A 25952-nucleotide genomic window follows, 5' to 3' on the forward strand; every position below is an offset into this window, starting at 1 on the left:
GTAGATTATGTCAGTTTAGTAGGGATTCTGTTAAAAGGATAAACATGGTAATATTCTTAGAATAGCTTTATATATGAAAAAGTCTTTTATACAGCAAGGACTCTGACGTTCAAAAGGTAAGTCATCTGGAAGTATAGCATTGTCTGTTTTTACCCATCTTAATGAAGGAAGCTGGTAAACGAAATAATCAAAGCCCATGGGTATTGAAAAAAAAAAATAAGGGAAAAAAAGAAATAATTGGCTTCAAAACCTGGACAAGAACCAGAAATGGAAGTTGTTGGAGTTTTGAATGTTGACACTTGCAGCAAGAGATTTGTCAGGAGACCAGGGCTTCAGCTTGGTAATTATCTGGTCCCCAGATTCAATACCCTGGGCCTTAATAAATGAAGTTAGGACCTTTAGGGATATGCATGTGGGCATGGTCGAATAATTCTCAAATGACGCTGTGTGACCTTAAGGCATAATCATCACACTCAAGAATAAAGTTGAGTTTGTGTTAAATTAACTCTAGCAAAGAGAACTCAGATAAGAACAGGAAAGAAAGACTCAGCACACATCTCAATAAAGGATACCAGTTCCCCAATACTGGGGTTTAGAGATATTTTCTTGTTTCGTGCATTGGCGCAACTCATGTTTCAGAATGCACAGTTTTAGTTTCTTTTTCCTCTTTCTCATGTCTTACAAAGCCATAGTATCTGATTAATTTAATCTTCAGATTCTTGATACCTTGGAAAAATATATATGCTATCTTTCCTAATGGTAAAATAATTCTATTAGCTCCTCGTGGCAGTCCTGGTGTTCTTCTCCAGTTCTTATCCTAGGAAATTCTAGCTCACCTCCTCACATGCTCCAGTGCCACACCTGGGAAGGCTGGGTCCTTTACCCCAGGTTGTAATCCACTCCCCCCAAGTCCCTCACAGCACATATATCACTGTTAGCCTTTGTTGCATCAGATCGTGGTGGTTTGTTAGTATGTTTGCTGCCCCTTCTAGACTGTGAGCTACTTAGAGAGAACAACATGTCTTTTCCATCTTTAGGTTCCAAGATCTCATATACTCCCTGATGGTGGGTATGGGATGAAATTAGAAGAGAGGTGGGAGGTACTCGGTGCCTGAATTCCTGATCCAGATTTTGAGCCACCTCTCTTTTCTGAATTGCATGTTTGTTTATTTTTAAATCTTTTTTAAATTTTTTGCAAATATCTTCTCAGTGTCTTTACACAGTAGATGTATGTTTAAAAGACTGAGCCAAGAAAAGTAAGTCTTATGATGATTATTCATTTCTTCTCTTCGCTTGCTTCCTATCTTTCTCCACTGCTCCATTCCTTCATTTCTCTCATCTTTCATCTCTTATCTGTAGTAAATAAAAATATTCATAGTCTTAAAAACGCAGCAATGAATTATAATCTATTCCTGATTATATGCTGGCATAAATATGTATTATGTAAAATGGTACAAATATGTAAAATATGTAGACAAATCTCCCATATGATACAATTCCAAATAATTTATGTGGATACTCCCACACAGTTGGGGGAGCATGACTCCCTACTCTTTACGTGTGGGCTGACTGTGGTGACTGCCTTCCAAAGAATACGGTATGGAAAGGGAGAACAGAGAGTAAGTTTATATTGGAGAAACCTGACCAATACTATCCCTGCCACGAGATGGAAGTCAACATCAATAGCGAAGTCATGTTGATAGTATGTACCCCTGATGTGATGTGATGACAATGACACTTTGTGTCTTTCTTTAAAAAAAACCCATAACTCCTTGTCTAAGCATCAAATTCAATTTGAAGGACATTCTACAAAATACCTGACCAGGACATCTCAAACTGCCACGGTTATCAAAAATAAGGAAAGTGTAAGAAACTCACAGCCAAGAAGGACCTAAAGAGACATGATGGTTGAATGTAGTATGGTATCCTTGATGGAATCCTTGAACAGAAAAAAGGACATGATGTTAAAGAAAAAAGAAGGCAATCCGAATAAAGCATGAGCTTTAGCTAGTAATAAGGTGTCAATGTTGGTTATTGAGTTACGACAAATGTACTATAGTAATGTTAACAACGGGGGAAATTGAGTGCACACATTCAGTCTTACCTAATGTACATATTCCCCAGTTACTTCCTATTGTGTTACCATGGCTACTGCCTTCATAGCAATGACTGCAGTCTGTCATGGTCTTTTTTGTTTACTGGCTGTCTCTCCCATTAGATTGTAAACTTCACGAGGGCAAAGATCTTCTCTGCTCACTCACTGTTGCATTCCCACTATGTTGCAGGTTGCCACACATAGCAGATGTTCAGTAAACAGCCATGGAATGAATGAAGGGAAGAATTATTGACAGGTCTTCCCAAGACTCGAAGGATCATTACAACTGGAGCAGAACTAACTCATTACATTACATTATAAATAAATCATACTCCATGCTTTCTCTAAAGAGAGGTAATAGGGGAAGCACCTTGATATCCAGGCTCCATTTCTCTCTCCCTCTCCCCATTTTCCTTTTTCCTTCTTTCTTTCTTTCTTTCTTTCTTTCTTTCTTTCTTTCCTTCTTTTGTTCTTTCTTTCTTTCCTTCTTTTGTTCTTTCTTTCTTTCCTTCTTTTGTTCTTTCTTTCTTTCTTTCTTTCTTTCTTTCTTTCTTTCTTTCTTTCAATAGAAAGAATAGCCTGGAGTTTCTTCTTGGAAGGTGGGTAAGTAAGGGTGCTGACATACATTTGTTCCTGCTGGAAAGTTCGTCACTTCTTTTCATCTCTTAATTAAGTCAACTGGAAGAAATGCAAATGACCACAGATGTATACCAAAGGAGACTCAGACTTTCTCTACCGAGAGGTCACTGAAGCAGAAGAACCTAACTACCAAGGTCAAAGAACGTCTTTGTGCACAGCTGGTGGCTTCCCCCTTCCTGGGATCCCTGAAAGCAAGGACAGGACACAGAGGCTGGGAAATCTGAAAAGTCAGTCATGAAAGAATAGTTGAATGGTAGGCTCTGGGTGTACTGTGTGATCCCACATGTTTCATGAAAAGCAGTGGTGGATGTCCTTAGTCATCCACTGAGGACAGTACTTTACATGGTCGGTGTTAGTCTTTGGAGTATTTCTGTGCTTTGATTGGTGTGTTCAGTTTCTTCCAATAGGCTATTTACCCTGTAGTTCTCCACATAATTAAAACAAATGTTTATTTATTTATTTTTGAGAGAGAGAGGGAGAGAGAGAGCAGAGGAGAGGTAGAGAGAGAGGGAGACAGAGGATCCGAAGCTGCCTCCATGCTGTCAGTGCAGAGAGCCTGATTTAGGGCTTGAATTCATGAACCTTGAGATCATGACCTGAGCTGAGTTGGACACTTAACTGACTGAGCCACCCAGGTGCTCCTCTAGATAATTTTTTTTGAGTGTCACCCATTCACTGTGGCAAGTCTTGTGAGATATTAGAAGACATAAGGGGCATAGTGTCTGCCATCAATGAGGTCAGCATCTGACTTGGGAGATAAAACACAAGGACGTGAAATGTGAGTCAGGTCCAATGTGAGACTGACCTTTGAAAGGGATGTTCTCATAAAGGAGGGAGGGACAAGAAGAGTCACATAAAGCTTCACAGTGGAGGCAAAGACTTAGCTGGCCCTGAAAGGATGACTGTAAATTAATGATTAATAAATTTATTCAATATTTTCGGGATTTCTAGGCACCAAGGGAACAGAGATAGTTTCTTCCTCCAAAGAGGTCACAGTGTACTTGAGGAAGAGAAATAGGGTGCTACAGGGTTACAGATGTTGTGATGGAGTTATACACAAGGTACAAAAAGAACGAGGGGGACAGTGTGGTCACTTGTCCTGGTGTGTGGGGTGGTGGTGGTCAGGAAAGCCATTTTAGGTGAAGTGTTGCTGAGCAGAACAGCTCAACACAAAACACATCTCTTTTAAAGATATGTCGGGGGGGCGCCTGGGTGGCTCAGTCGGTTAAGTGTCCGACTTCGGCTCAGGTCATGATCTCGAGGTTTATGAGTTCAAGCCCCGCGTCGGGCTCTGTGCTGACAGCTCAGAGCCTGGAGCCTGTTTCAGATTCTGTGTCTCCCTCTCTCTCTGACCCTCCTCCGTTCATGCTCTGTCTCTCTCTGTCTCAAAAGTAAATAAACGTTAAAAAAATAAAAAAAAAAAGCTGCAAAAAAAAGATATGTCAGGGGTGTCTGGGTGGCTCGGTTGAGCATCTGACTTCGTCTCAGGCCATGATCTCCTAGTTTGTGGGTTCAAGCCCCATATCAGACTCGGTGCTGACAGCTCAGAGCTTCAGATTCTGTGTCTCCCTCTCTCTGCCCCTTCCCCCCACCTCTCTCTGTCTCAAAAATAAATAAAACATAAAAAAAAATTAAAAAGAATAAATAAAAGATATGTCCTAGAAAAGAGTGGTGGTATACCACTTAGGTATTTTTTTTATGCTTATTTATTTATTTTGGGGAGAGAGCACGAGCAGGGAGGGGCAGAGAGAGAGAGGGAGAGAGAGAATCCCAGGCGGGCTCCATACTATCCACACAGAGTCCGACTTGGGGCCTGATCTCACGAACCATGAGATCATGACTTGAGCTGAAATTAAGAGTTAGATGCTCAACCTACTGAGCCACCCAGGTGCTCCTGGGTTATTCAGTCTTAATTCATTTCTTGAGGGAGTGCATCTGATTGGTGGAAACTAAATACATCATCCTACGTTGCTAGAGAGTCTGGGAGTTTTTAGCTTTTTAGGTCCTGAACTATGTGAAGACTCACCAGATGGTGGTTGAAACAGATTGTGTGTATACCATGTTGCCAAATTCTCCATTAGCTGCACACTGACTTTGAATGGCAAAGGCTTAGTACATGCATACCCTGGTTAGGAGGGCTGTCTAACTGGACTGGCAAATTAAAGATCAGAAAGTTGTCCCACACTAGTCAAACACAAGATTCAAGTTTGTAGTTTATAATTAACACACACACACACACACACACACACACACACACACACACAACGTAGCCAGTTATCTGCTGTCCTACTGCTATCATGCTCATATCTTTTGTTTTATTTTTTTTACATATTTATTTTTTATTGAGATATAATTGACATATAATGTCATATTAGTGTCAGGTGTACAACATAATATTTGATGTTTGTATATATTGCAAAATGATCACCACAACAAGCCTAGTTAACATCCGTCACCATGGTTACAATTTTTTTTCTTGGGATGGGACCTTTTCAGATCTTGTCTCTTAGCGACTATCAAATGTACAACACAGTATTGTTAACTATGGTCGCCACGTTGCACACTACATCCCCAAGATTTATTTATTTCATAAGTGGAAGTTTGTACCTTTTGACCCCCTTCACCCATTTTGCCCATCCCCATCCTCTACCCCTGGCAACAACTAATATGTTCTCTGTATCTGTGAGTTCAGTCTTTTATTTGTAAAACTCTGGAACTCTTCATGAATTTGCACACCATCCTTGTGCCGGCTCCTTGCCCATCTCAGTATTGTTCTGTTTTAGCACACGTGCCGTGAAGCGAGCACTCATTTCTTTTAAATAATAAGAAAGTCACATGGCAACGTCTGAGTTTTGAAACCACATTTGGGAGGGTGTGTTTCTCAAGTCAGAGGCCCACAGAATCCCAGCATTCAGACTTTCTGTCCTGCTTGGGAGAAGACAAGGGTTAACTGCTGTCCCATTTGGTCATGCCCACATTGTTCATTTTCACATGCTGATTGAGAAGCAGCTAAAAATCGATTACCATTGAGGTAGGAAAGTGGCCTGTCCAAAGTGAGCAGAAATGGCCTGAGTATTGATAGACATGAACAGAAAGTGGGAAAATTAAGGAATCAAAGTTAGTGCTTGTAGATATCCTAGTCTTAACTAATTTAATCCTTTCATTTTCTAGATACTGAGACCAAAGCTTGCGGGATGAAAGTGACTTTCCCAGTTTATAGCTCCTAGAACCATGTCTCCATGTTTCCTGGATCTCAGTCCCATGATCCTCCTTCCAGAGGAGCATGGTAGATGATCTGGTGCCCCATCCACTCCCTGCTGCCCGTTGTGATAACTCCTGACTCCTCTCATCTTTTCATGGCCCCACAGGTTCCTCAGATATCCTGCTTTCCTCTGTCAGCACTATCCCCATGTTTTCTAGTGTCTTGTGACTCAACTTTTCTTCATTACCCTCCTTCCTCTGTTCTGAACAGTGCAACACTGTAAAAGGAGGACAAGAAAAATGAGGGTCTGTTTGGGATTTTCTTCCAGGTGTAATTGCAAAGGATGCCTGTCCATTTGGCTCTTTATTGGAATAAAGAGGATATGCATCAATACCATCCACTCTGCAGCAAGTGAAAGTTATAGATTCTCAAAATTTTCTATGAGTGATGAAAGTTTAAAAATACCCTTGCTAAAACTGGGTTAAATATAGCAATATATATGATCTTTTTTTTTTTAAGTTTATTTATTTATTTTGAGAGAGAGAGAGAGAGAGAGAGGGAGAGAGAGAATCCCAAGCAGGCTCTGTACTGCCACCATAGAGCCCCATGCAGGGTTCAAACTCATGAACTGTGAGATCATGTTCTGAGCCAAAATCAAGAGTCAGACGTTCAACTGACTGAGCCACTCAGGTGCCCCATGATCTTCTTTTAATAGGCAATAATAATTTCTACTTACTTCTCTCAGATGGGTATTTTGTAGTTCCCATTTTTATTTTTTATTATCTGCAAGTCTTAGGGAATATAGGATTTATAGATATAGAATCAAATAAGGCATTCAAAAATAAGTATTAGCAATAAATGTTTCAAAAAAGTTTATAATAAGAATATATAAGGGCACCTGGGTAGCTCAGTTGTCCAGCTCTTGATTTCAGCTCAGGTCATGATCTCATGGTCCATGGGACTGAGCTCTGCATTGGGCTCTGTGCTGACAGTGTGGAGCCTGCTTGGGATTCTCTCTCTCCCTCTCTCTCTCTCTCTGCCTCTTCCCTGCTTGTGTATGCGTGCTCTCTCTCTCTCTCTCTCTCTCTCTCTCTCTCTCTCTCTCAAAATAAACATAAAAAAAGAATGTGCATTTATCAGTAACATTTTAAAAAATCTGAAAACCAGAGGGGCGCCTGGGTGGCTCAGTCAGTTAAGCATCTGACTTCAGCTCAGGTCATGATCTCACAGTCCGTGAGTTCGAGCCCCACGTCGGGCTCTGTGCTGACAGCTCAGAGCCTGGAAAGTGCTTCAAATTCTGTGTCTCCCTCTCTCTCTGCCCCTCCCCTGCTCATGCTCTGTTTCTCTCTGTCTCAAAAATAAATAAAAATATTTTTAAAAAATCTGAAAACCAGAAAAAAAAGATCTCCAAAAGAAGTCCTGTTCAATTCCACAAATATTTATGGAGTACCATCACTGTGAAGGGAGCAGTGAAGGATACAAATGGTAGAAAAAGGCTAGAACACAATCCCTTTGTATAAAGAACATACAGTTTTTATGAGCGGTAACCACCCTCCCTAGATGTAATTTATCTCTTGATAGTAAATCAGCTGAGTCTAATAAATGCTATCCACTCTACTAGATGCTGGAAATTCAAGATTAAAGGCATATTCTCCATCCCCAAGGCACTCACAACTACTGAAATGTTTCTTTTCCCATTCAGATGAAGCTACAGAAATAAAAAAATTTATAAACTACCAGTGGATTTCAAAACAATAAGATAACCATCTCATTGTGAATCCCTAGTAAAATTCTGGAAATGCATGATTGATTAGATAATCTGTAGGCGTGAAAAGCCTGGTGATGTAAAGGCCCATATGCAGTGACCCAAGATAAATCATGCCAAATGCACATCATTTTTAACATAAGGCGTCTAAATGTTTAGATTTTTACCAGTGCTGTAGTGTATTTTGATTGTATGAAGAGATTTGATAGGCTTCCCATGATATCTTTCTTGAAGATATAGTTTATTATAGACCGGATGGTGAATTGGTTATTTTTTTTTAAGAATTTTTAAAAATTTTTAAAATTTATTTTGAGAGAGGGAGAAGAGTGTAAGTGGGGGAGGGGCAGAGAGAGGGAGAGAGAGAGAATCCCAAGCGGGCTGTGTGCTGTCAGCAGAGCCTGATGCAAGGCTTGATCTCAATCTGTGAGATCATGACCTGAGTCGAGATCAAGAGTTGGACACTCAACCAACTGAGCCACACAGATGTCCCTGAATCGGTTATTTTTTGATGCAAAATATATCATTTCAAACTCAACGACTTAAAATTTATCAATCATTTTATTTGCCCGTATTTCTGTGGGTCAGCATTTAAGCCAGTTCAGCTGGGCAGTTCTTCTGCTGGGGTCCAATAACATGACTGCAGTCATCTGGTGGATCCACTGGGGTTGGTCTAGGGAACCTCCTTGGTGGCTTATCTCTGGGTGTCATCCTAGCCCTGACTTCTTCATGTGTCAGGTTCAGGGCAGAAAGGGAAGACAGACATCAAAGGGCAAGTGTAAGCCTCTGTTTGCAATATATTTGCTGATGTCCCATTGGCTAAAGCAAGTCACATAGCCATAGGGGCACGAGGGCCTCTCAGGGGCATGGATTCAGGGAGGGGAGATCCACTAGGAGGGTCATAACTGTGACAATGTGCCACTGATGGTATTAACTGAGCATATTTCTATCCAGTTGGACAACAATTCCCAAAAAGGAGGACTACCACAGGTGCTTATTTATCATGTTCTATTCTAGATATTGGTTAATGATTTCGACAAAGGAAATGAAATATAATTGTAATTTTGACCATGACATAAAACTAGATGAATAATATAATTCCTGAAGATAACTTTGGTAGTTTGGATCTCTTGGACTAAACCAATAAAAAAATCAATATATTAGTGTTAAATGAGAAGCCCTACACATATGTTAGTAAAATAAATTGTGGTCAGGCAGTATTGAGAGGCATATGAAACAATATGGAGGTTTTATTTGATACCACATTTATGAGAGGTTACAGTGATCAAGAGCAATTGATAGAAACATAGTTCACAGGTCATGGAAAATAACAGTTCCGCAGAACAAAATATTCTCAGTGGATTGTGTTCATTTCTGGGTGAAAATTTGTAGAAGGACATGGAACGAGGGAAAATTAGAAGGTGACTGGTGTGAGAGCATACAAATATGATCTCCTGGAGAGAAAACTGATGGAGTATTTGCTCTACAGAGAAGAGAGCTAAAGACTTAAAAGAAGACACAAAATCCATCCTAATACTTAGAAGAACTGTCAAGGAGAAGAAAGCTCTAGAGGGTAAAAACAGGATCAGTGGGAGGAAGTTGTTTGTAGATGGACTTTAGCTCAAACGAATGTGTGGTACTGTAACAAACAAGTTGTCCAACAAGAATGTGGTGTCTTACAAGTTAATGATCTCTCTCCTTGGAAGCTCAAGCAGAGTCTGGAACACTGAGATGGTATAGAAGGGATTCTGGTGGAGTCCGAGATTCAACAAGGCTCACTTTCTCCCTTTCCCATATTTTCACTTATTAAATTAAATAGCATTTTCCTTCATTACTATCCTTTTTATTGCTGGGGTGCTCTTTAAAAGTTATAAGAGTTATGAGTTTTCTTTTTGGTTAATACAACAAAACCATATTTAAAAAAAAGTCCCCCTTCCTTTGGCCAACTGCCAAACCTCTTTTTCTTTTCTTTTCTTTTCTTTTCTTTTCTTTTCTTTTCTTTTCTCTTCTCTTCTCTTTTCTTTTTTTTTTTTGGCATTCAGGGCCTGCTTGGCCAATATTGTGTGAAGATAGCTTAGTCTTTAGATTTCTATTAACAATTTTTTTTAATTTTTAATTTTTTAGAGAGAGAGAGAGAGTAGAAGCAGGGGAAAGGAGCAGAGGGAGAAAGAGAGGATCTGAAGCAGGCTCTATGCTCAGCATGGAGCCCGATGCAGGGCTCAATCCCATGACCCTGGGATCATGACCTGAGCTGAAGTCGAGAGTCAGAGGCTCAACCAACTGAGCCACTCAGCCAGGCGGCCTGTCTTTAGATTTTTTAAATACCTGTGTTCTCATCCTGGGTATGTCTTTTGTTAGCCATTTTGGTTTCCTTTTCTAAAAAAATGAGGACAGTGGTACTTACTATGGGCTAAGTGAGATAACGCATGTAAAGTGCCTAGTATATAAAGTCCAATAAATGTTGATGTTCCTCCATCAATGCCCAGGACATGCTGCCCTCCATGACACAGCTTTATTTCAATTACACAGTAGTATTCTTCTCCTCTGGTGATCCTAGAATAGTGGGCCATATCTCAGTTTGCGAGGACATTCTTGGCTCATGCATGCTGTCACAGCATAATTATTAATAGCATCCCGTTTTGCCCTCAAGTGTCCGATTTTGACAAGTCATGGGATCATCCTACCTAGAACTTCCTCAGCGCCTTCTGTAGGGCATCTTTCAGTTCCTTGTTCCGCATACTGTAGATCAAAGGGTTTAAAATGGGAGTGATGAAGGTGTAGACCACGGACACCACCCGGCCCATCTCAGGAGAGTAGCTGGAACTGGGAGACAAGTATATAAAGCTGGTGCAGCCATACTGCAGGAGGACCACTAAGATGTGCGAGGAGCAGGTGGAGAAGGCTCGGTGGCGCCCTTCTGCTGACCGGATCCGTAAAATGGCTGCCACGATGAAGACGTAGGAGATGGAGATTAATGAGAGTGGGACGCTTAGGACGATGAAGCTGACGATGTACAGGGCAGTCTTGTGAATGTGTGTGTCTGCACAGGCCAGGCGCATGACAGCAGGCATGTCACAGTAGAAGTGGTAGATCTCATTGTTGTTGCAGAATGGGAGACGGAAGATCAAAATAGTCAGTGGCAGCGACAGCAGGAACCCCAGCACCAGGGACCCTACCACCAGCTCCACACACAAGGGCCAGCTCATGACGTGGGTGTATCCTAGAGGGTAACAGATTGCTACAAACCGGTCATAAGCCATGACCGCAAGCAGGACACAATCAGCTCCACCCAGGAAGACAAAGAAAAACATTTGGGTCCCACAGCCAGGGATGGAAACAGGAGTCCTGCCCATTGAAAGAAGGTTCGCCAAGGCCAGTGGGGCAATGGAAGATGTATAGAAGATTTCCAGAACTGCCAGGTTCGCCAGGAAAAAGTACATGGGGATGTGGAGGGAGTGGTTGATCTGGACAATGACTGCAATTGTGGTGTTTCCGCTGAGGCTGATCAGGTACATCGTCAGGAAGGCCACAAAAATCCCTACTTGTACCTTAGGGTCAGCTGAAAATGGACGAAAGAAGAATTGTATCTTTGCAGTTTTATTTATTTCTTCCATGGGTAGTGTGCTGGATCTAGAAAAAGGAAAGATGACATGTGTCTCTAGGTACCTCCCATTTAATGTGACGCAGTCACATTCCCCTGTTTAATGTTAGAGCACTTTCTGAGGTACCTCAGTGGTTATGGGCACCCTTTCATTTCAGAGCAAATCGTGGAATATTATAATTTACACATATGCTACTCCTCTCATTTCCTCCTCTACCCTGAAGAGGAGGACTGAGAAATCCTCCATGGTGGCGATTTTGATGCTCTTTGCTTTGATTCTGGTGCCTAGCACCATGTCCAATACAGGAAGCTTTCCAAGAAGTATTTACTGAATGAATGAATGAATAAAGTCAGCTTAAAGTTCAAAGTTACAAAATGGATAAAACAGGGTATTAACTCATCATGGGAAACTCAAAGCAAAAACGTTTTCGGAAAGTTTAATTGGATGTAGGTTATAATTTAAAGAGACTTGTGGTCCTGGTGTGCTGTGATATTACAGCACACACTGTAATTTAGCTCGACACCTAGAAACATTGATTCAGCCTGCTTTCTCTCCTTTCTTCAATTTGTTCCTAAATGCTGATAGTTTGTCCTTCAAAAATTTCTCATATCTATTGCTTTGGTCCTTTTCCACTGCCCCAGTCATTTCTATCCATTGTTATCTTACATTTGGGTTCTTGCGATAGCCTCCTGTGTAATCTCCCATTTTCCTTCCTCTTCCCGTTATCATCCATCCTGTTCTCCATTATCACATTACCCACCTACTTAGTCATTTTCAGTGCCTTCCCATTGCCTAAATGACCTTCATGCTCCTCTGCTGATGATTCCAGTGTCTCTTGGACTTGACTGTTTTAGGCTAATCCCACCATGGCCTCAATTATCCCTGTCATGTACTATGGAGTCTACTCATTGGCCTCTTCTCCATCATTCTTCTTTGTGCTTCACATACTTCTGTTCTCCTTCCAGTTAGAAATCTCATCATCTCTCTTTTGCCTAATCCAAATCCTGTTCAACTTTCAAATTCTAAGTCATGTTCTTCTTTTCATGGTCTTCCTAGGTCACTCCAGTTAAAAAAAAGTCCCTCTCTCCTTTCCCTGAAATTCTATGTTTCTCTGAGTGTTATGATTTTAGTGCTAGTACATGGTCTTTTATTATATCCAGTTCCAAATTATATTCTATGTTCCCTGAGGACAGAGGATGCGTCTTATGACAAATTGTCATTTATTCCATGTTAAGTGGTAGGCATGGTGGAAAATGATTTAGGTGTATTAGGTCACTTAGTCCACAAAGCCATTTTAAGAGGCCTGTACTATTACCATCCCATTTTACAGATGAAGACAGAGGCTTAAAGAGGTTAAGAAATGTTTTGAAGTCACACAGGTAGAAAGTGAGAGAGGAAGGATTTGAATACAGTCTATTTGACCACAAAAGTCTCGTGCTTGATTTTGGCTCATACCATACTGCCTCCTTCTATACTACTTTATATTTTCTAAATGGCTTTGTTATTTGATTATATTTTCATCCATAGGTAGAACTCTAGATGGTCAATGGTAAAAAGAGCACCTAAGATCTGAGAACAAAAATGTTAGATTACAGTATTTTCAGATTTGAAAAGCATAATTACAATCTAGACTGTTGTTTTATTTAGTAAATGCTGCCCGTAACAATGTAACAAAAAGAATCTCCTTTCTTTCTCTTATGAGGAGCAGGGAGAAAGGATTTGGTTAAAAACTATGATGTTTGGGTGAAGACGGAGGAGAGTGGTTTAATTCATCCTTCACGAGAGACAACATGGAAACGAAGAGAAGGTCTTCTGTGGCCCAGGCCCCAGAGTCCTGAGTGATGTCCAAAGGGTCTCCATAGGAGCCTGAAGTTTTAATATCCTGTCTTCTGGTGGCTAAGAGTCTAGTCCCAAAACCAACACAGTAGCTTTGTATTGAACCAAACCTATTCAGGTGAATACAAATGAATAACTCAATTCATAAGAAGGACACTAGAGATGGAAATTCCAAATGGTGCCTTCTGTTCATTTGTTTTCTCAGTTACCACCTCCTTGGGCACAGGAAGTCTTGGGCATAAATCCACCTAATCTCCTCAAAGCACTTGAGTCTAAATGCAATGTATAGGCTGCATTGGCTTCATTTCATTACAAGGTCTAGAAAAGGGAACAGGAAATCAAACATAGAGAAATACTATGAAATCCAGGGTTCTGAATAAGAAATCCAAGTGCCACATTATCCAGTTTCCTATCTAACTATTCTCTTCATTTCTTTCTGCAAATTTCCCCACCCATGGTAGTCTCTTCATTGTGAGAAGATAAAGATGTAAGTTAGGTTCTATCTGGAAGCTATATGAATTGTAGGTTATATGAAGTGCTTTTGTTATTGCAAAGAAGAAACCAAGTAGACACATTTCAAAAGATGGTCTTGATATTTCTTTCAGATACTCCTTCTATATGATGCCAAAATATTGAACCAAATGTTGGGCATCGTGCAAATAAATAACTGAAAGCTTTACTGACTATTCTTTATATAAATCCTGACGTATAGTGGTAGTTATTTGTATCTATGCATGCTTCCGAAACCATATTCCGGGTGCCTGGGTGGCTCAGTCAGTTTAGCGTCTGACTCTTGATTTCAGCTCAGGTCACTATCTCACAGTTTGTGGGTTTGAGCCCTGTGTTGGGTTCTGTGCTGGCAGCATGGAACCTGCTTGGGATTCTCTCTCTCCCCACCCCTCCCCTTCCCTCCCCTACTCATGCTTTTTCTCTCTCAAAAACAAATAAACAAACTTAAAAAAAAATGTGTATATTCTACAATCTACAGGGTACAAAGCTATGTCCAGGACAAAAATGAAGTCCCAGAATCAAGATGGTGCAGCTTTCTTAAAAGGTCAATTTTGTTAAAAAAAATTAAAAAAAAAAAAAAAGGTCAATTTTACCTTGAAAATTTTTGCAAAATTATTTCACGTAAAAAAAAGTGGAGATAGTATACATAGAAGGAAGATCTGCATGAATTTTGGGAGATTAAAAACAAGATTTCCAGGAGATTTATTACTTGTGGCTGCTCGCCAAGTCCTTACGAATATAAATTGTCTCTCATGCTAATTAATTAGTACTTAAATAGAAAAGCTTTAGATGTACTGATTTAGACCATAGATTGGCTATTACCCAATGAAAAATAATTTTCCAGACTTCCCAAATATACAGTCTTGATTTGGAAAGTCTCCTCCCTTATTATTCAAAAGAAAACAACTCAAGTAGTAGTCACCATTTTCTAAGATAAGTGAGGCTCAGAGAAAACACTCAGGGGATAGCTAGTCTTTGGAAAGATGGTTTATCATCTCCTGAGACTGTTTACCATCAGACAATGAAGAACATGGCTCCACGAGTTCTCCATGAATTGTCCTTCATGTAATTCCTGTCCGGGTTGATTAGTGGCCATAAAAGGTCATAGATGCCCACAGAATCAGAGCTCTGGCACATTATCTGGTCCATCTCTTCCAAAGAGATTGCTCGACTTACCCAAGCATTTTTAAATTCATTATTTAAACATGCAAGGCACTGCAGGGGATGCAAAGATGATTGGGATGTCATCTGTTCTGTGCAGTCATAGGGACAAGACTGTTGGCCAGATTTCCCCTTATTCTTGTTGTGTTTAAAACACTTTTGCATCCCCCCCTTGTCAGTTTCCCTCAATTAAAATTGTAGGCAACATTTAAAATAAGGGCTGAAAAGTTAGTTAAAAGGTGGTCTTTTCACTAAGTCAGTAAACTGCCTCTTTGGTTAGACAACTAGAACTTAGGAAAATGCGTATATAAAGCAAGCATATAATTTGGGGGAGATGATCCTTCCAAGAAATATGTTACAGAGGAGGCTATGCTGGAGTTGAATGACGTGCATTCAAATTCCAGCTTTCTACTTAATAGTTTTGTGATGTTGCTAAGTCACTTGCTCTCTCTAAGAGAGAGAATTCCATTTGCTCAGAATAACACCTCACTTTTTTACAAGAATGTTTTGAGGTGAAAATGGAACAATGTCCATAAAAGAACCTACTGGGATGCATGGCAGTGTATAAAGTATACCGATTCATTGATTCCTTCCATTATCTATCTTGAGACTGAGAAAGATTTAAATTGCTGGGTAGAATGCCTGGCAGGTGTATCTAATATTTTTTGGGAAATCTTTTACACACCTCTGGTTCCATTTCTAGTTTCCTATGTCACCTTATATTGCATAATTCCTCTTTGAATAGAATGAGCAGTGGCCACTGTCTCAGAAATTAGTTGTTACTATTAAAAGATAGCTTATATAGAATGTCTTGACTTCAGGTTTATCTGGCCTATTTGACCTACAATGGCATATCTCTTAGCACAAAGTTGGACTCACCTACAGAGGAAGATGAACTCTTAACTTGGGAGTTTTGATCATAGGATGAACAGAGAAGGAAGAACAATGTTATAACCATCATTCACAGGACAAAAACCCTGTTTGAAGCATAGTGTTCGTGGTTTCTGGAGATACTCATACCAGCTGGGAGATCTATTCGTAATGATTCAAAGAAAATGTCCCAATGTCAGATGTACCAAACAAAAGATATATTTGTCCTTACAAGACATTATTGAATAACATTTTCTATATGTCTGAATATATGTGAATTTCATATATGAACTTATGAAGTCATAAGTATCATTCATAAAATGAAATTCAGATTTCATATCCATTTATATATCTCAAGAGATTAGATACCTAAAGAGACTCTACTCTGGAAGAGTCTTTTGTGAGAATTTTCTGGCAGCAGCATCTGGAAAGGAGAAATGCCAGTGTGGTATTGCTTTACTCAAATATGTTGAATCATATGGAATTTGTTTCTGAAAACCAATAATGGTAGCATTTAGGCAATTTCACATGATTCAACATAATACTTTTACAAGCATATATTGAATATGTCAAAGGAAATATTCAGGTATTTAACCAAAAGTTATTCTCCTACTGCATACCAATGGGCAACATTTATTGGGCACTCATACACTGTGCTAATCATTTTTCAGGGATCATTTCACTTAAGTGGTCCTTCAGTGAATATTCAACAGATACCTTTATTGTACAAACTTTTTAGATGAAGAAATTCAGGCTTCTGGGTTTGACGAACTTGCTCAGCTGTTAAATGGCAAAGTAGCACTTAATTCTTAGGTCAATCTGGAAGCAAGTCTAAGCTTCTACCATTCAAATAAACTGTACAGGGACGCCTGGGTGGCTCAGTAGGCTAAGTGACCAACTCTTGATTTAGGCTTAGGTCATGATCTCATGGTCCGTGAGATCAAGCCCCGAATTGGGCTTCGTGTTAACAGTGCAGAGCATGCTTGGGATTCTCTCCCTCTTTCTCTCTGCCCCTCCCCATACTCTCCCCCTCTGTCTCTCTCACACACAATAAATAAATAACCTTTAAAAATAAAAAAGAAAATGGAACTGTACACACTGAGCAATGGACTATATGTGTAAGGCTGAATGTAATGTGTCCTAGAGAGACAAAATTTTTAATTTTTTAAAGTTTATTTATTTTGAGAGAGAGAGAGAGAGAGAGAGAGAGAGAGAGAAATCACAAGCAGGGGAGGGGAAGAGAGAGGGAGAGAGAGAATCCCAAGCAGGCTCCATACTATCAGCATGGAGCCCAATGTGGGACTCAGTCTCACGACCACGAGATCACAACCTGAGCCAAAATCAAGACTTGGATGCTTAACCGACTGAACCACCCAGGTGCCCCCCAAATTTTTAAATTCCAATTGTCCACTGTCAACAAAACTATTTCACTGGAAAGTGATGTGTCACAAGACTTCCTCAGTTTATTACAAGTCAGTGCTCAGTCCTCTAATTTGTAATCTCTCTCTTTTCCTTTTTGCTCCTCCTTTTCTTCCTCTTCACCCACTACCCATTTAATCAACAATATTTACCTTAATAAACCCTTTAAAAAACGTTTGTTAAGGCTCTACTTTATGTAAGGCATAGCTCAGGTGTCTGGGAAAAGGAGGAAACATGTAGAGAATGAGAGAGGTTAGTGTTCAAAGAGTTCAAAATTGAATGAGAGCAGTAAAAATAGTAAAAGTCAAATTCACTTAAGTATTCTCATGAAAGGATAACATGCCGGGCACACAGGCATATCTCTGTGCAATAATGTCTTTTGAAAAATGCATGTAATTAGAATTACCTTTTAATGCATAAGGGGATTCTCAATGTGAAGGATCCTCCTTGTAATTCCTTTAATAATAGAAATGAATGTTTCCTAATTTTTTGGCTTCTGTAAGTTTGAAGTTTGGAGTGATGGATTTTTTTAAACTAGAGGAAGCCTTAAAAGTACTGACATCTGTATGTTTCAGTGCTAATTAGCGGTGAACTCTTAATCTGATCTAGAGTATGATCCCTTGATCTTTTTGGACAGAAGCTCCTTCTTGCCACTCAGCAATTTGAAGAGCATGGGTTTTACGGTATGTATTCTTGAGTTCCCCTGAAACTGTCGTGTGTAAAACATTGGTTCTTCTTAGGAACTGGACTTTGACTCTTTCTCTGAAAGGCTCCGTCCTTAGCTTCTCTTCCCTGGCCAGTGTCTACCACAAGGCTTGGCTTTTACAAGCTAGGGATTTTCCTAATCTTTTCAAATCTGGTGTCTGGGAGGAGATTCTTACCTTATGCTGGACTCGTGTGGACTGTAAGCCATTGCAGATTTACTTGGATCCTTTGCCAAACACTGAGAACCCCAGGAATCTGCCCCTAGGTCCTTCTGTCCTCAGAGGATCCCCAGGCAGGTATGCTGATCACTTCTAGATTCATAGATCTGGCTGATTCAGGACACTAGGTTAAAACACTTCTCAAACTCAACCTGATTCCTATCTGATCAACTCTTAGCCTGAAGTTACGTTCCACCCTGCCTTTTTCTTCTTTGTATAAGGTAACGTCTGGGCTTTACTTACTACATCTCTGTAGTCTAAAACTTACCTTTGAAGTTCCCCTGATATTCAGACTCGAAATTATCATCCAGTAAGGACATTCATAACTAATCTGGCTAAAGTGACATTCTTGGTCCCCTGAGATGACTGAGGTGTGCCTGGGAAGCAGAAAGCAACACGATTAAATACAGTGTTCCTTAAAAATTAAAATTGCATCAGGATTATTCCACTGGTACATCTTCCCTGAGGGTCATCTTTTAGTAACTTGTTGGTAAGTTCAATGATGAAGTCAGTTGGGGAAAGAAAAATTATTATTTTCACTTGATTTACCTTGAAATCATGTTTTTAAAAAGATCACTTCTACATGCAGCATTTTCTTTTCTTTTCTTTTTTTTAGTGGGGAGGGCATATTTTGCAATATCCTCTGCTCTCTTTGCTTCTGGAAAAGCAATTTCTCCTAATTTTACTTTATAGTTCTGATTTTTAAAAATAGCTTTTTTGCTTTAAAATTTTTTAAATATTTATTTATTTTTGAGAGAGAGAGACAGAGAGAGAATGAGCGGGAGAGGGGCAGAGAGAGAAGGAGACACAGAATTAGAAGCAGGCTGCAAGCTCCAAGCTGTCGACACAGAGCCAGACTAGGGGCTTGAACTCAAGAACTGTGAGAGCATGACCTGACCCAAAGTTGGATGCTTAACTAACTGAGCCACCCAGGCAACCCTGCTTTTTTTTTTTTTTTTTAATGTTTATTTTTTTATTTTTGTGTGAGAGAGTGCAAGGGGGGCTGGGGCCGAGAGGGAGGGGGACGGAGGACCCAAAGGAGGCTCTGTGCTGACAGCAGCGAGCCTGATGCAGAGCTTGAACCCACCAACCGTGAGATCATGACTGGAGCCGGAAGTTGGACGCTCAACAGGCTGAGCACCCAGGCGCCCCTTTATATTTCTGATTTTACTTCTTAGTCTATTTTGCTGGCTTCTTCTCTTTCCCTAACTTCCCCTCGAGGTGGGTCTTGGTCCTAGGTCCTCTTTTCTTATTTATTTTATTTTATTTTTTTTGCAAATGGTTCAGTTTCTTTAGGCTTTAAATACAGACAACAGGCTGATGACTCTCAAATGTGTTATTTCCAGCCAACCTCACCCCTGAACTCCAGACTTGTATATTCACTGTCTACTTGACATCTCTATTGCATCACTGATGAGTATCTCCTGTTTCACATATCTAAAACCAGAGCCTCCACTCACCATCTACTTGGGTGTTGAACCATTCAAATCCTGACCTTAGTCTCTCAGTAATATTTGTTGAGATTAATGAATAATGATGCTTCATTCAAATTCATCCAAAGACATGGTTTTCTTTCAGTGTCCCCTGGAGAAATGAGGGACCATCTAGAGTTCTTTTTTTATTTATTTTTATTTTTTATTTTTATTTAATTTATTTTTTTAATTTACATCCAAGTTAGTATATAGTGCAACAATGATTTCAGGAGTAGATTCCTTAATGCCCCTTTACCCATTTAGCCCATCCTCCCCTCCCACAACCCCTCCAGCAACCCTCTGTTTGTTCTCCATATTTAAGAGTCTTTTATGTTTTGTCCCCCTCCCTGTTTTTATATTATTTTTGCTTCCCTTCCCTTATGTTCCTCTGTTTTGTATCTTAAAGTCCTCATATGAGTGAAGTCACATGCTATTTGTGTTTCTCTGGCTAATTTCGCTTGGCATAATACCCTCTAGTTCCATCCACGTAGTTGTAAATGGCAAGACTTCATTCTTTTTGATTGTTGAGTAATACTCCATTGTGTGTGTGTGTGTGTGTGTGTGTGTGTGTGTGTGTGTGTCTGTGTGTGTGTGTGTATATATATATATATATATATATATATATATATATATAACATGTATAGAACATGTATATATCTACATCTTCTTAACCAACTGAGCCACCCAGGTGCCTCGTATACCACATCTTCTTTATTCATTCACCCATCAATAGACATCTGGGCTCTTTCCATACTTTGACTATTGTTGATAGTGCTACTATAAACATTGGGATGCATGTGCTCCTTTGAAACAGCATACCTGTATCCCTTGGATAAATACCTAGTAGTGCAATTGATGGGTTGTAGGGTAGTTCTATTTATAATTTTTTGAGGAAGCTCCATACTGTTTTCCAGAGTGGCTGCACCAGTGTGCATTCCCACCAGCAGTGCAAAAGAGATCCTCTTTCTCTGCATCCTTGCCAATGTCTGTTGTTGCCTGAGTTGTTAATGTTAGCCATTCTGACAGGTATGAGGTGGTATCTCATTGTGGTTTTGATTTGTATTTACCTGAGGATGAGTGATGTGGAGCATTTTTTCATGTGTCGGTTGGCCATCTGGATGTCTTCTTTGGAGAAGTGTCTATTCATGTCTTTTGCCCATTTCTTCACTGGATTATTTGTTTTTTGGGTGTTGAGTTGGATAAGTTCTTTATAGATTTTGGATACTAACCCTTTATCTGATATGTCATTTGCAAATATCTTCTCCCATTCTGTCAGTTGCCTTTTAGTTTTGCTGATTGTTTCATTTGCTGTGCAGAAGCTTTTTATTTTGATGAGGTCCCAATAGTTCACTTTTGCTTTTGTTTCCCTTGCCTCTGGAGATGTGTTGAGTAAGAAGTTGCTGTGGCCAAGGTCAAAGAGGTTTTTGCCTGCTTTCTCCTCGACGATTTTGATGGCTTCCTGTTTTAAATTTAGGTCTTTCATCCAATTTGAGTGTATTTTTGTGTATGGTGTAAGAAAGTGGTCCAGGTTCATTCTTCTGCATGTCGCTGTCCAGTTTTCCCAAAACCCCTTGCTGAAGAGACTGTCTTCATTCCACTGAATATTCTTTCTTGTTTTGTTAAAGATTAGTTGGCCATACATTTGTGGTTCCATTTCTGGGTTCTCTACTCTGTTCCATTTATCTGAATGTCTGTTCTTGTGCCAGTACCATACTGTCTTGATGATTACAGCTTTGTAATACAGCTTGAGGTCTGTAGAGCTCTTTTTTTAAAGGTCATTTATGACATTGTGGAATGAGAAGGGATTTAGAGGACATTAAATGGTTCCATCTCTAATCCCCATATCTCAAAAGGCCTTCAAGATTATTAATGGAGGGAGTGCCTGGGTGGCTCAGCCGGTTAAGCATCAGAGTTTGGCTCAGGTCATGATCTCATGGTCCGTGGGTTCGAGTCCCACATCAAGCTCTGTGCTGACAGCTTGGAGACTGGAGCCTGTTTCAGATTCTGTGTCTCCCTCTCCCTCTACCCCTCTCCCGCTCACACTGTGTCTCTCTCTGTCTTTCTCTTTCTCTCTCTCTCTCAAAAATAAATAAACATTAAAAAAAGATTACTAATGGAGTTTCTAAGGTAATTTTAATATTTCAAAAGGCCTAACATGTCATACATTTTCCCGGGATAATTTTATATTATTATTATTATTATTACTGTTATTATTATTACTTGTGTTTTTGTTTATTTAGAAGATAGAGTTAGGTAGGTAGTAATTTTTAAAACATGGGGTTTGGAGGCAGTATATATAAGAATGGCTCAAAGAGTAGGTCTAAATTCACACAGATTTGGTTTCAAACCTTGGCTCAGCCAAGGGCTGGATGTGTGCCTTTGGGTAAGTGAGTTAAACTTTCTAAGCCTTACTTACCTCACCTGCAAAGTGGGAATGATAGTACTGCTTCTCGCTCATAGAGTGGTTGCGGAGATTGAATGAGATAATGCCCGTGCAGTGTTTATCATGTTACCTAACCCTTTCTTAGCTTTAAAATCATGACGGTGGGGTTCATGGAGAAAACACTGTAAAATTCATGTGGTGCAGAGAATGTTGAGAGCTACTGATTTTATTCATCCTGACTTCCAGATAGCTATCCCTAATATTTTATGTCCCAGCTAAAATTGAACAATAAAAGTTGTCTATATCTGAGGTATATAACGGGATGTTTTTAGACCAGGTATACCTTGTGAAATGAAAACTGCAATCAAGCCAATTCATGTATCCATCACCCCTTAGAGTCACTTTTTTCTTTTTGTGGTGAGAATACTTCATATCCACTCGCTTAGAAAAGTTCACATATACAATGCATTATTATTAGCTGTACTCACCGTGTTGTACAGGGGGTCTCCGGAACCTGTGCCTCTTATAACTGGAAGCTTTGGCCAGCATCTCCCCATTTCCCACACTCCCCAACCCTTGGTAACCACCCTCTACTGGGTGTCTGTGAGTTCAATGTATTTTAGAGTCTACATAGAAGTGTTACGATTCGGCATTTGTTTTTCTCTGTTTGGCGTATTTCACTTAGCAAAATCTCTAGGTTCATCCGTGTTGTCACAAATGGCAGCATTTTCTTCTTTCTCTTGCCTAATTACTCTGGCTAGGACTTCCAGTGGTACGTTCAATAGAAATGGCAAATAATAAATTTATGTGCAGAGCTACTGAAAAGTTATTTGATGTATTTCAGCAGAGATTCTTTTTTTTAAGTTTATTTATTTATTTTGAGAGAGAGGGAGAAGGAGGGAGAGAGAGAGAGTGCATGAGTGGGGGAGGTGCTAGAGAGAGAGAGGGAGAGGATCCCAAGCAGGCTCTGTGCTGTCAGCATGGAGCCTGACACAGGGCTTGATCCCATGAATGGTGAGATCATGACCTGAGCTGACATCAAGAGTTGAACACTTAACTGATTGACCCACCCAGGTGCCCCTCAGCAGAGATTCTTTATAAAACCTATGAGTGAAATGGGAATAGAAATAAACTGCTTAAATATATTATAGTTAATTTTTATCTATTCTGTAAATATTTACTGAGTGCTTATTGTGTGCCAGAAACTGGGAGTACCATGGCAGATAAATCAGGGACGATTTCTGCTCTTGTGCTTACATCATTGAATGCTATTTTATTTTTATTTTTTAAATTTTTTTTAGCATTTATTTGTTTTTGAGAGACAGAGTGTGAGCAGAGGAGGGGCAGAGAGTGAGGGAGAGAATCCCAAGCAGGCTCCAGGCTGTCAACACAGAGTCTAACGCGGGGCTCAGACTCATGAACCGGGAGATCATGACCTGAGCTGAAGTCAGATGCTTAACCGACTGAGCCACCAGGTGCCCCAAATGCTATTTCTGATGTAGGCAACTCTTCTAAGTACATCACAGGTATCACTGTGCACAATTACATCATGAAGGAGGTGCCATGATTATCCTCATTTTTCAGATAAGGAAACTGAGGACCAAGATGTTGAGTAACTTATCCAAGGTCATGTAACTAGCAAGCGACAGCTCAAAATTCAAACCTATGCTGTCCCTAAGCAGGGATCATCAAAGTAGGGTCTATAGGTCATATCCGTGGGCTGCTGGGTTTTGTAAACGATGTTTTGTTGGCGCACAGCCATCTTTATTCCTCTCCCTGTTGTCTCTGCCTGCTTTCGTGTGGCCCCAGCAAAGTTGAGCAGTTGTGACAGAGGCCGCCGCATGGCCCATAACGCCTCAAACAGATGCTCCCTGGGACTTCGCAGAAAACGCTTGCCAACTCGTGCCACAGAGGCTGCCACTTCCTATGAAAAACTGTATTGAAATCTCACAGCGGGTAGCTTTATAAATGGTGGATTAAGTAAACTATGTTCACAAGGTCTCAGGTGCTAGATGGGACTCTCAGTATCACCATGGTTAATCAACACTTTGGAGGTTCTGAATAATGCAGCAAGACCAGAAAATAAAATAATTGGTCTCAGATGGTATGATTTTACCCCCGGAAACTGCAAGGAATTCTCAATTTAGAACTTCTATACGTGTAGTGGTCTGGGGTGGGACCTGAGAGTCTGTACTTGGATCAGGCTCCCAGCTGATGCTGATTCTGCTGATCCCCATATCATATTTTGAACACCAGTGTATTTATTGCCAACACGTGGTCTAGGGTGTTGCTTTGAAGTCCTTCAAACTGGGTTCTATTCCTAGTGGTCCCTCTTTTAAGATACCTAATTTGGTCAGATTATTTACTCTGGAAGCCCCAGTTTCATCATCTGTGAAATGGAGGTAATCGTGGGTAATAACACGTGTGACGTCCTCAGCAGAAAATCTGCCCGTAGTAAGTATCCAGTAACTGTCAGCTCTATTAATATCTCTTACAGGTCAAATTTCCTTTGGATTTCTACTTTGACAACCCATGGGAATCCAGAGGGCAGTAGGAAATTTCCAAGCTACTTATTCTTTACAAAGCCGGTCAGATAAAGTAAACAGTTGGAGAGGAGAGCCACGTATTTTTTTTCTCACATCTAGACAGACCTCCATATAATTGAGCTTTGAGGGGAGGAAGAAAGAGGGGTGCACGTAAGGAGCTGGGTGAGTTTGATTCTGGGGCCACTAGTCATTCCATTGGCAGATCCAGCCTCCTGACCATCTCCCTGCCTCTTCTCTTCTTTCTACTATGTTCTCTGCATCAGAGCTGAGTGACCTTGTTCCAATACAAGGGCCAGCGTATATCTCTCCTTAAAAGCTCTAGTGGTTTCCCATAACACTTACAATGGAATCCAGACTTCTAACTGTGGCCCTCAACCCTGTGTGATTTGTGGCCCCCTTCCTCTGACGTCCTCTTTCCTTTTTCCCCATCACTGACTCCTTTCCACCCCTCCATCCACATTGCTATTCTCGTGGTTTACTAAACCAGTCATAAAATCCCTGCCTCAGGACCCTTGCATGTGCTAATGCTTCTCCCCAGAATGCTCTTTCCCTACTGTTTATTTTGACATATTCCAGCGGCCTTGTAAAAACTATTTTATTTTACTTTTTATTGTGATAGGAATATTTAACATGAAATCTACCCTTTGAAAGATTTTTTTGTGGGGGCACCTGGGTGGCTCAGTCAGTTGAGCCTCCAACTCTTGATTTCAGCTCAGGTAATGATCTCACAGTTTGTGGGCTTGAGCCCCCCATCAGGCTCTGTGCTGACAGTGCTGAGCCTACTTGGTATTCTCTCTCTCCCTCTCTCTCTGCTCCTCCCTGCTTGTGCTCTCTCTCTCTTTCTCTCTCAAAATAAAAAAATAAACTTAAAAAAAATATTTTTTGTGTGTGTGATTTAAACAATTTGGGGGCACCTGGGTGGCTCCGTGGGTTAAGTCTCTGACTCCAGCTTAGGTCATGATTTCACGGTTCGTGAGTTTGAGTCCCACGTTGGACTCTGTGCTGACAGCTCAGAGCCTGGAGCCTGCTTCAGATTCTGCGTCTCCCTGTCTCTCTCTCTGCCCCTTTCCTGCTCAGGCGCGCGTACTCTCTCTCTCTCAAAAATAAATAATCCTCAAAAAATTAAAAAAATTTTTTTAATTGAATTAAAGGTGACTTATATTATATTGGTTTCAGGTATACCACACAATGATTCGGCAATTATATGCACTGCAGAATACTCACTGTGATAAGTGTAGTTACCATCTGTCACCCTAGAAAGTTATCACAATCTTATGGACTATAATCCTCTTGCCGTACTTACGTCCCTGTGACTTATTTATTTTATAACTGGAGGTTTGTACTTCAAATCCCCTTTATCTATTTAGTGTACAATATAGTATCATTAACTATAGGCATGATGTCATACAGCAGATTTCTAGAAGGTAATGATCTTGCACCTGCTTTTTTCGTTTACACTTTCAGGCCTCCATTCACGGCACTTCCCCAGAGGGGTCTTCCTCGACTCCTTTAGTGGGAGTTGCCCACCCCCA

General features: G+C 40.3%; 2 protein-coding genes across 2 annotated transcripts in view; one reads left to right on the plus strand and one right to left on the minus strand.

Annotated features, from left to right (window-relative positions):
• The window catches only part of LOC122201354 (olfactory receptor 10V1-like), a 63680-nt gene that overhangs the window by 30722 nt on the left and 7006 nt on the right, over positions 1 to 25952 (plus strand). The gene's annotated exons all lie outside the window — the stretch shown is intronic.
• Positions 10241 to 11312, minus strand: LOC122199278 (olfactory receptor 10V1). The gene has a single exon (XM_042904177.1). It carries the CDS (start codon positions 11310 to 11312, stop codon positions 10383 to 10385), a length of 930 nt encoding a protein of 309 aa, XP_042760111.1. The 3' UTR covers positions 10241 to 10382.

Source organism: Panthera leo, chromosome D1, assembly GCF_018350215.1.
Source record: "Panthera leo isolate Ple1 chromosome D1, P.leo_Ple1_pat1.1, whole genome shotgun sequence".
NCBI classification, from domain to species: Eukaryota; Metazoa; Chordata; class Mammalia; order Carnivora; family Felidae; genus Panthera; species Panthera leo.